The sequence below is a fragment of the Nipponia nippon genome, unplaced genomic scaffold (assembly GCF_047370975.1).
Source record: "Nipponia nippon isolate SJK-2023a ecotype South Korea unplaced genomic scaffold, ASM4737097v1 scaffold_9, whole genome shotgun sequence".
NCBI lineage: Eukaryota > Metazoa > Chordata > Aves > Pelecaniformes > Threskiornithidae > Nipponia > Nipponia nippon.
The window spans coordinates 9,344,624-9,356,344 of record NW_028262413.1 but is presented as its reverse complement, the minus strand read 5'-3'; the positions used below and the strand labels follow the sequence as shown (position 1 = coordinate 9,356,344).

Sequence of the window (11,721 nt, the reverse complement as noted above, 5' to 3'; positions counted from 1 at the left end):
ACCGCTACGCCTGTGTCCACACCAGCCCCTAAGTCATTCCTGATGGATGGAATGAGGTATTCTCACAAATCTGGCTTCTGGGACTCACTTTCATGAAACCACAGCTCAGACTGGGAACTCGTAGGTTACATTTTATATCCACATGATGAGCCATGCGCTATCAGAGCTCTGGTCTTAAGCACTGTCCCCCAGGTGGGCCTGAATTCAGAGTCTCAGTTTTGGCATTAACTAACAGGTTTTACCTGTGGATGAAGAATTAAGAGGCATTTTGTGGAGCGCAGGTTAAAGTGCCTATGAAGAGTCAGCAGGATCCCAGCAGGGCTTATTAGGGCTTATTAGCTTGGGTTAATTTACTATTTCCTATTAGAAAAAAAAAGTGCTTTTAGTCATAAAAAAAAAAAAAAAAGTCAGAAGGCAAACCAGTCAGGGCAGCACCTCTAGCAGGCATCGACCTGCAGTCCAAGCCTGTCACCTCACGCTACCCAGCCCCTCCGCACATCGTCGCCCGCATCGTTCCCAGCCACTGCTTTCCCCACAAAGCCCCCCCTCCCGCTCTAACACCCGCACCGGCCCCCCGGCCCCACACGCAGCCGCGCTCGGCACGGTCGCCCCCAAACTCGCCTTTCCCTCACAGCGGCCCCAGCCACGCACCCTGCCCCCAGACGCCGTCCCCACAGAGCCCCCCGGCCCCGGCCCCGCCGCCCGCCGAGGCCCGCCGCCCTCCAGCTGGGGCCGCCGCGGGCGCCCCGCCCGGCCCCTCTCCTCCCCTCCGGAGGGGTGGGCGCCGCGGGGGCGCGCCCAGCTTCCGCCCGGGGAGCGGGGCAGGGCGGAGACAGCGGCCGCCGGCAGGGCACGCGGCGCGGCTAAGATGGCGGCTCCCCTGGCTGGGCAGGCGGGGGCCGTGCTGCGGGACCTGGCCCTGAGATCCGCCCGCCTGCGGGGCAGCTTCCCGGTGAGTGAGCCCGGCCCCGGCCGCCGCATCTCGCCGGCTCTGCTCGTGGCCCAGGCGCCGAGGGAGGGCGGCGGGCGGGCCGCGCACCTGGCGCTCGGGGGAGCCTCTCCTCAGGAGCCACCCTGCTCCCCGTCCCCTCAGCCGCCGCTCGCCGCCCCCTGAACCCGCCTTTCCCCCGCGGCCGGCGGGGCGCCCCGCTCGCAGCCTCCCCCTGTCCGCGCCCGTTGCTCGCAGCTGGAGGGAGATCTGTCGCTCTCCGCCCTGGCCGAGCTCGGGCTGCTGCTCGGGGTTCGTCGCCTGGGGGATGCGTGGAGCCTGAAGCCGGCTCTGCTCTCAGCGGTAGAAATAAACAGCCCAAGCGGCCCCCGCTCGGTCGTGCCTGGCGCTTTGCGGGGTCGGGGCAAAGGTCTGGTAGGGCGCTGCGGCCCCTGTCAGCCGCCCCGCGGGGTCAGGGCTGAACCCGCCAAAGCGTGACCTGAGGCACCAGCTCTGAACCCCCCCTGCCCCTAAAACTAAAAGTAGTTTTCATTATTTCAGTAGCAGAAATAGGTGACACCTCGCACGAAGTAGTATCATTTACCTAAATACGTTTCGGGTGGCAGCGTTGGGTTGGCTTTGGCTTTGTGCTGGTGGCGGAGGTCAGGCTGGAGCGAGGATGCCCAGTTGCGCTCGCCTGGGAAGGCCAGTCCTTGCTCTGACTTCCCAGTGGTCTTGAATCTCAGAAGTGTGATGGGAAAGAGTAAATGGGCCTCCTCGAAGGGCTCACATGCGGCAGCTCTCTTGAGGTGTAGCGGGAGTTCTTTATTCACCTTGACAGCAGAAATGCTAAAGGTAAGGTGACACGTGTACATTTTAGACAGCTCTAGTGCCTTTGGCAACCAGCCTCTTTATTTTGTCTTTTTATCAGATCAGCAACAGCACGGGAATCTACTTTGGTCCACGCTTTTGAGCATAATGTATTTTCCCAAAAGCAAAAGCCTCCGGAGCGAGCAAAGCTTGTTTCTGGCTGGTTCTGCTCTGCAGGTGCCGCTGCTGGGGTGCTGGAAGCTGCCAGGGTACGGCTGCGTGGGATGGCTGTCGGATAAAGCACGGTGTTGGTGCTGAACGTAACTGGCATTGTACATCTACTTTTGTGTGGCTTATCTTTTAACCTGAAGGAAGTTAGCTCACTCAGTTTTAAATCTGAAATCTTTTGTGCCCAACTTTCCTTTTTTTAATGGTGGGTATAGTATTTGGTAGTTTGGTGCAATTGATTTAGTATCTGTCTGTTTCATATATATACACAGACAGACAGGTATATATATGTGTGTGCGTGTATATGTACACGTAAGTGTGTATATACATATATTTATCTGTGTACATACATATGTATTTAAATCTATTTGTGTCGATGAGCAATCCTGCCAGTCCCAATAGTGTTTGGTGTGTGTGCATTATATGGTTGAAGATGTGTTCCTGCCATCATGGCTTACGTGACTCTGATCCCACAATAAGGAACTTGGAGGTAACCTCCCTGGTTTCGTGTGCCTCCCTGCTGTTTCTGTAGGGCTGTGACGTGGAGGGCTTTTGTAGAGCTTGAGTATGGAGTGCTGTCTGGACAGAGTCATCTCAGAGTGAGGCACGCAAGGTGCTTTGGTTGACCTCGGTTTCAAGCCTTGTCTTTATCTGGTGCATGCAGTGAGGATTTGAGGTAGAGGTGGAAATTAGGAGTTCACACTCTATTCAGTCATCTCTCAAAGCGTGGAGTGATCCTGTAAGTTACCCTGCTGAAATCCCTGGATATCAGCTCAGATTCTCAAGAGTATTCTTGGGATATTAAGGTGGCCAACTTCTTTAAAAACTTTTTTGTCTGTTACTTATGAAACAGAGATATTGAACTTGTATTATAAATCACATTTTATTATTTGGTTTTTGAACTCTGACAGGTATTGAGAGCATCTCCCAAGACCTATGCTTTCCAAGTAGACTGTTTTCAAGAACCACATCAGTACTGTATAACAACAAATCAAATTCTTAGTTTCAAAGTAAAACACTTCCCTGTAGAAAGGTCTTTATTTTTGCAATGTTATTTACAGAATTCCTATCTCCTAACCTTCTGCTGTCTCAGACTTCAAACTACAAAGAAGTTCATTTAGACTACAAAGAAGTTCATCAGCCAGAGTCTGCATTTCTGTGTTACAAGGCAGGATAAAGCATCTGAGAGTAAGAGTGTCCATCCATTGAAAGAGTTTTTCTCATTTGTATCATTCACTACTTAGCTCAGACCAGAAGTTACATTGTTACTTTTATTTATTTACCATAAACTAGCAAAACCTGTCCTCTTCTCAAAGCTGATCACATTGTTCTTTTCACAGATAAGGGTCTTCCGTATGGTAAGGATATAATCAAGAAATATCAATCTTAAACTTTGTTGTTTTGGTAACCCCGTGTGAGTACATACTTGGTGAGATTTAAAATCTTTCCTCATAACCTTCGTGACTTACTATTGGAGTGGTGTTTGTATGCTTTGTGTGCGTTGCAAAATTTCTTATTTCAAAACTGTGGATGTTGTTCATAGCTGTGTTGAAACAAGCTTTTTGAGAAGTTTGGTTATATACTGTCATTAAAATCTACACAAAAACATTTTTCTGGGTAACTTCATTTTAAGGGTGGAATAAATGGTACTTGGTCCTATCACATGAAAATATTTTATCGTCCTTCTGCCTTCCCTTTGGCTCTTTGCCTTTTTATAACCGTTAAACATTTTTTTTTTACTCTTTTTACTTTTCATATTCTTGACAGATTCAGTTCTTTGTGCTTTTGGAGTTTAAATCTGACCAAGTGTTTCAGGAAGATAAAAGATAGATTTTGGTTGTCTGCAGTGCATGTGGACAAGCGTATTTAGACCTGCTCTTACTGGAGCAATATTTGTAAGGAGCTGTGACAAATGCTTCAGGGACCACTCTGCAGCAGAATTCAATCTTGTTGGCTAGCAACAAATAGGCTCCATTGAAGGCTGTTTATTTGAATGGGAGTTGGATTGGGCCCTTTGGGAGAATGCTGTGTTTTCAAAATAGCTTCAGATGCAGTGGATTTCAGTGATGAATATAAATAAGGAACAATTAAATCAGAATAATAAAAAAAAAATACTTAAGGTAACTCTCCAGTTTTCTAATACAGTGTGCAGATTGTCTGGTGCATTATGCAACCCTATCCTAGCCTTCAAAATGGTCTTCAGTCCTGCTGTAACATTTCCAAATTTCATCCATGTTGAAAATATTAAAAAAAAAAAAGGGGGGGGGGAAGATGGAGTTAAACAATATTACGGTTATAAAATCTTCTGAACGCTATATATGTTAAAAATAGGGAGCTGTACGAGGTTGCTTACTGCAGATGCCTTCAATTCCTGGACTTGAATGCCTATAAAGCCTCATTAATGCTGAACAGAGAAAGTTCTGTCTTTGTTAAGAAGCTATCACCTGTGGGTTTAATGCAACAGAAACATTACTGAAAATAACTTTTCAATTCATGACTTCAGAAGCTACTTCAATGCCAAATTCTTACTTTTTTCTTGGCTTTGTGTTAAGTTCTTGAAAGTTTCTTGAAGTTTCGGTCTGTTTCCCTATTTGACTTTTCCTGGTTGACAATTTTGCTATTATTTGGTACCTAAACCAAATGACTAGAAAGCCCTCTTCAAACTCTTGACGAAACTGAAATGCCAAAGTGGAGCAGATGTTTGGCCTGCTCCTCCCTGGCAGTTCCATTAAACACGTGGTTATTGAATCCCTTTTTTGATATGAAGGAAGGAAATGAAAACATAAATATAACCTTAGACTGTGATTTTTTTTTTTTTTTTTTTAATTTTTAAAATTATTTTTTCAGTTAGTTTTATACTGGTGGAACTTCTGCCTTGGGAGCAATTTGGCTCTGGCACAGATACTCACAGCTTTGTCTTGAAATAGAAAAGCTGCACTTTGCTGCATTTATTTACCTTTCTTTGTACCTCCTGTAGGTATAATCAGGGGATAGGGATAATTAGATAAGAAGAGACAGCCTTCATGAATATGACATTAGGTTGAGAATTAGCTGGGACACCTGTGGTCTTAAACATGGCTGTGGATAAGTAAACCCTTCCTCCTGGTCCTCCATCTGAATTCCCAAACAGTTTACCCAAAGAGACTCCTTACCTTGCTTGGGTATATTTAGGATTCATTAAAGTTTTTGCTATAAAAGCGATTGTTTGTTCATTCATCTGCCTCCTGAGGCACTAGATAAAGCGTCAATAGACAAACGCTGTCTTTTCTTTACAAGTATCTGTGTGGTTGGTTGTTTCCTCTTGTTTTTCTCTGGAATATTGTCAGTGCATGTGGCAATTTATTTTTTTTTTTTAAATTTTCGTTTGGTCTTTCTGGCTGATAACTGCCAAGAAGGATGCTATGAAGAATGTGTGAAGATGTTGAGATTATTTTGGGAATACAGAAAAGTGAGATGAGGGTTTAGAAACACTTGGGGTTTGGTTGTTTCTTAGAAGTAGATAATTTCTCCACTATATTTTCCTGTCTTGTTTTGGAAGGTTCATTTTCAGCAAAAATTGGAAATGTGTTCATTTAGTGCTTAGAGATATGATTCTCCCCCTTCCCGTTTTGGGGACTCACTCACAGGTACAGTTCCAGGCTTACTTAACCCCAACTGATATATTTTTTGTTGTTGTTCCTGTTTGACCACACGTGTAGCAAGTAGTTCAGCTCATTATTGCCTTGGCCAGTCCAATCTTTCTGTGCATATTTGAGACTATAATCTGCAGCTTTGAGCATATACCCGAAGGATTTTCTCCAGAAAATTTCCATCTTTAATACTGTCTGCTGAGAAAGCCAATTTCTAGCCATCTGTGAATCAGTTAGCTGTATACTCATCTCTTCCCCACTCCATGGCGTTTTAATAAAACACGGGACATAGAAATCATGTTATCTGTGCAACTGATTATGGCAGTAACTTAGGAAGTGGTAATTAAACATTGATCCATAATTAATAGGTGGCTATTGATCTTATTTTAACTAGGTAACGCAGCAGGAGTAGGCATGAAACTAAGAGAAGTTAAGATCGACTATTGTGAAAAATTCCTTAATAGTGGGGATATGCTGTGCTGTTGAATAGATGCTGTTGAAGTCTCGGTTGTGTGAATGATAGTTAAAACAGATTCTAAACTGTAAGCTGAAGCCCTCCTTTAATATGGTAATGGAAATAAGAAAATAAGAACCCAAGATTGGGGAGGTTTTTGTGTGGTTTTTTTTTTTCTTTTTGTGACATTATGCTGATGGTGATGTTCTTGTATAAGTAGTGGCTAAATGTTGACTGTGAAGGAATTGAAAAATAGCAAGTATTTACACTTATTTGTTGGAACACTGTTTTAACTGTTTTTCAGTTAAATAGCTGAGATTAAAATAGTCTAAAATAATGCCATAAATTTTGGGAATAGAGGAACCGATATTTGGAGCTTGCTTTAAATATGATGTTAAACATTCTGTGAGAGAACAGTTAGAATGCATGGACCTCCATCTAGGGAGGGCTGATGACCAGGCTGAGAGCCTATGGGTCAGGATTAGCGGGCAGACCAATATTATTGACAGTGTTATTGTACATGTCTGCTACAGACAGCTTGATCAGCAAGAATCAGATGAAGCTTCAGACAACTGGAGGAAGCCTCATGTTAGCAGGCCCTGGTCCTCATGGGGGACATCATTCACTCCAGTATCTGCTGGAGTGAGTGTGCAGCAGGGTGCAAGTAATCAAGTAATCGAGGAGGTTTCTGGAGAGCATTGATAACAACTTCCTAATGCAGATGACTGAGGAGCCGACGACGGGAGGCACTACTGGACCTCACCTGTACAAATGAGGAAGAATGTTTGGAGATGTGACGATCAGGGCAGCCTGGATTTATGAAGGGGAAATGCTTGGCCAACCTGATAGCCTTCTTTGGTGAGATGACTGGCTTTGTAGTTGAGGGAAGAGCAGTGGATGTTGTTTATTTTGATGGATACAGCATGGACTGTAATAAGGTACTAGGAGCGAGGCTGGGAATATTCCCAATACCCTTAATGAAGTAATGCCATCATCCTTTGGGCTTGGAAGTTCTGTTGCATTGGATTAAAACCCATTTCCTTCCTCTCCCTCCATATAGTTAGGCCATAAGTTTATCGGTGCCATTCAGAACCATGCATACTCTGGAGTTTTCTTAAGGCTATGTTTAATTTACCTGTGATCTGTGTTATGACTATTATACATTTGGGGTTTAGGAGCTGCATAGATCTTGTCAGGCATCAACCAAGGGTAGAAAAACCCTGGTGCATAGCCTGTCTATTTGGGATTTTTTCCATGTCTTCTCAGTTATTGCTTCTCTGTGTAGTGCTAATAGGTTATTTTGGTCAGTCCATTTTCAAAGTCTTCTAGCTGCCCGATAGTCTATCCAAGGTGACAAAAACATGGCAGACAGAGCTGTCAGCCTGTCAGATGGGGAAGTGAGGAGTTGAGAGTTCTCTGTGGTCTTGCAGCCTGTTATAGATTATGGATGGTAATGTCCGGTCATTTTTCAGTATTTTCTTCCATTGGTGTAGAGATATCTTGTCCCACACCACATTGGTAGCATCTGTTAAGAGTGAAATAAAATGAGATTTTATGATTAAAAAGCAAAATATGTGGTTTTTTAAGTCTGTGACCTCAGCGATGCATCTTATTCCTTTGAAGGTCTAGTAATACAGCTATTCTGAAAACCTGTCCATCATAGCCAGTTGTCTAGGATATTTTTTTAGACCATTCCTATAGCAGTGGGAGATTTGAGGTGGAGATGGGATATCTTGCTTGCTGTTTGTCACAGAGGAGCCCAGGGCCGGGAGGAGCACTTGGGAGTTTCTGACCCTGCAGAGCTGGCACTTCCCTCCTTGTCCCCCTCATGCTGGGGGGTTTCTGGCTGGTTACAGATTGGATTTCTGCCAGCAACTGAAAGCTTTGTTCGTTACTTTGCTGTCTCATTTTGGGTTGGCATTGGCTTTCCCGATGACCTCAGCCGCATAGTGCCTGATTAATGTTATCAGCCGGCAGGCAGGCAGTGTTTTTAAAGAGCTACTTGATGAACATGCTTCTGATGAAGGATTGCTCTCGTCTACTCCCTTTGCTCACTGATTAGCTTTTACCGTACACCCAGCTTCCACATGTCTGCAAGTCTCAAACATTGCAAATGGCCAAGCACAGGCTGGGAACGTGCCTGCGTTTCAAGGACGCAAGAAATCAGAGATTGCTTTGTTTTAGGGATGACTTGAAATAGACTTTCCTTTGCCTGGAAGGTTTGATCAGTGGTGTTAGAAATGAAGAAATCCGCTTTAAGGTCAGAGTCTTTGATGATGAAGAGATGCTGCTGCTCGTAGTGTCCTAGGCTTGCTTTGAGTTTTGAGAATGGCAGCAGGGTGAATTTCCAGTGTGAATAATGGAGAAATATTAATAAAGAAATTACCTGCAAAGGAAGGAAAAATGTTCATAACTTTCGGCTTCCTATTAGAAGCATACTTTCAGTGATTACTCTGTGGCAGTTTCTGGTCTCTCCGCAACTCTGCCCGAGCAGCCAGAAGGCTGTCTTCCTCTTGTGTTTGTTCCTGTCCTGGTTTTGGCTGGAATAGAGTTAATTTTCTTCCTAGTAGTTGGTGTAGTGCTATGTTTTGGATTTAGCATGAGAATAATGTGATAAGACACTGACGTTTTAGTTGTTGCTAAGCAGTGTTCGTACTAAGTCAAGGACTTTTCAGCTTTCCATACTCTGCCAGCGAGGAGGTGCACAAGAAGCTGTGAGGGAGTATAGCCAGGACAGCTGACCCACACTGGCTAAAGGGATATTCCATGCCATATAATGTCATGCTCAGTATATAAGCTGAGCATAAGTTAAGCTGATATGTAAGTTATGGCGTTTTGTCTTCTCAAATAACTGTCATGCATGATGGAGCCCTGCTTTCCTGGGGATGGCTGCACACCTGCCTGCCGATGGGAAGTAGTGAATGAATTCCTTGCTTTGCTTTGCTTGTGTGCGCAGCTTTTGCTTTACCTATTAAGCTGTCTTTATCTCAACCCATGAGTTTTCTCACTTTTACTCTTCCGATTCTCTCCCTCGTCCCACCGTGGGTGAGTGAGCGAGCAGCTGGGTGGTGCTTAGTTGCCAGCTGAGGTTAAGCCACGATAGTTCCTTTGAGTTTGCTTCATGTCAGTCTAAGTCAAATGGTTTAATTAAAAACAAGATTTATTAACAATAAAGGGTGTGAAGCATTCAGATTTAAACAAAAATTGTGTACCAGTATTTTTTTTGGTGCTTCCAGGATAGAAACTGTTTTAGTCCATTCTGCACTATTTTGGTAAACCAGCTATGACTTAAGCATGCAGTAGAACTGTTTCTGTAGATACTTTTTTTATATTTCTTTATTCCACTGCTGTGGGCATTTGCATCTTTATTGCTTGGGAGTGCTATGCTGCTTAGTGCTCAAAGTCATAATCTGCTGTGATGGCATAATTAGGTAGCATGGAAATTATCATGATTTGACTTGAAGTATTAAGGAGCTGGAATAAAAAACTGTGATTATGCTTCATATTTGCTTCTCTGTGATGAGAAATGAAGCTCAAACTGTCTAAATTGGCATTTTATTGGTGTTTTTCTTAAAATATCAGTGACTCCTAACACTTGAAAAAGTATTCTTCCAGGGTGTGGTAGGCGTGAAATGCTTCTTTGGTAGATATGATTACTTGAGACAGGAATTCAGAAACATTTCTGATCAACCCATTGACCATGCTTTGAGTTTCCTAATGATTCAGGAAGCTTAATTAGTATGAAGTATACAAAAAATTGATTGTGGGGATCCTCTGAAAAGCATACTCTTTATATCTCATGGTTGGTGGTAAAATAGTCTTAGAATTATTTTTTCCTGGTGATATTAAATATTTAAAGCATTTCTTCATAGTTGCATAAAAGTGTAATTTTAATCTTGTAAAAAAATTAGGAAGTTAAACGCTTTATAAGATGAGAACAAAAGTATTGAATTTCCCCTCAAGATATTTGAAATAAAAGAATATTTCTGATTTATGTGGAGAAGACAGCTCATTTCACTTTTTGAATATATGGTGCATATCACCAACAATCTTCTTTCATTTGCAAAGGCAGGGAATGCATTACAGTTTTTCTGCAGCTGATTATGCAGTTGTGTATGGTAGTGAGTTTATTTTCATCAGGTACTTCAAAGCCCTTAGTTTTTAGGTCAGGAAAGTATGTTTTTCCCAAAGCTTTGAAGTTTTAAATACGCAAAATGAACATAATTTGACTAAAATTAATTACTAATGCAAAGCAGAGCTACTGATGGCTTGCACACTGACAAAAGCAGAAATTGAATCTGTGAATTCATATTCTTGTTTCCTTTACTCAAGCAAAGGCTCTGAAAATTGATTCCAGAAGTATAAAGCTTCTGTAGGCACGCTTACTTCTTGGGCACATGTGGATGCACAATAAGTATTTTTAATAGTGTTTTATTCTGCTGAAGTTTGTGGTTAAAGAATGCAAGAAAAAAAAGTGTTTTGCAACTGTTTTCTGAAGTAAGTGGGGAGGGCATGTTCCCTACCTAGTGCAAAATTGTTTGCCCCTTTGACTGGACTAGCAGCTTTGTGTTTGGGCAGGCTGCTTTGTTTAGTTGACGTCCTGTTTGTTACGTGACCTTAGGCATGTTGTTCAAAATAGAAAGTTTTCACGTAATATCATAGAATAAGGAGCCTGCCATGTTTCGGCTGGGTTTTCAGAAGTTGCTGCTGATTCACTGCTCAGGTGAACGTTGGTGGGATTGGAGTATACTCAGCTCTGCTCAGTCAGCCTTTAAATGCTAAGGAGAATGCATCAGAGAACTTCAGTGTCAAAAGTGTGCTGTCACTTAATTTGCAGCAATTTCTATTTTGGTGTTTGGATGTAAACAGAGGCCTTGATACTCCCCTGGGTGGAGGTGCAGGATGCAGGTTGTTGGGGATTTGGCTATGTTGTCCTTAATTTGGAGGTCAATTTGTAGCAGCCTGACTGAAACAACTGCTGAACAATAGGCTGGCAAGGTATGGGAAATGGAGTAGTGAGGTCAGGGTCTTGCTGTTCAAGAGGACGCTCTTTCCACCATCTCCTCTTTTACTTTAGAGGACTACAGTCCTCACAAAACCATATCTGCAGAGACCCAGAAAGATCATCCAGGTGGTAGCTGCTAGGATCTGCCTTGTCGTGCACAAGGATGTGGGCTCAAGATTCTGCTTTTCTGAGATAAGGAGAAGAATGACAGAAGGAGCTCGAGTCTGACCCTGCGCATGTTTCTGGTAGTTTACAATGGAGCTTAGTGGGTGGGAGAGTGTATTTACAGAATAGCTGTCAAAATCCCTGTGTGTAAGCAAGCTGTAAATAAGTTTATAAAGTATAATCATTACTGGAGACTTTAAATCTGCAATGAGTGAAGGACTTGCTTCAAGTTCATTCTTGTCTCTGCTTCCTTGCATGAGAAGTAAACAGAAGGATAAATCAGAAAGCTGAGTTTTTAAATGTGATTTAAAGGCACATTGGAACAGAATTGTGTAGTTTCTTTTTTTTTTCTTGAGCTAATGACCCAAATGAGTTCTGCAGTGTAGGAACATCACACCACGCTGCATCATTTCCAGGGAAGTGCAGAGGTTAAACTTGGGATCAATCCGTTTGCAATCAGACTGATTATAAAAGGACAAGGAGGAGTACAAGATAAAATCAA

General features: G+C 43.2%; 1 protein-coding gene across 1 annotated transcript in view; it reads left to right on the top strand.

The window, feature by feature from the left end:
- The first annotated feature begins 795 nt into the window (after positions 1-795).
- Positions 796-11,721, top strand: part of SUCLG2 (succinate-CoA ligase GDP-forming subunit beta) — a 132,563-nt gene continuing 121,637 nt past the window's right edge. Inside the window, exon 1 of the mRNA XM_087744172.1 lies at positions 796-952. Within this exon, the coding sequence (XP_087600298.1) occupies positions 869-952 (84 nt within the window). The 5' untranslated portion in view covers positions 796-868. The remainder of the gene's footprint in view (positions 953-11,721) is intronic.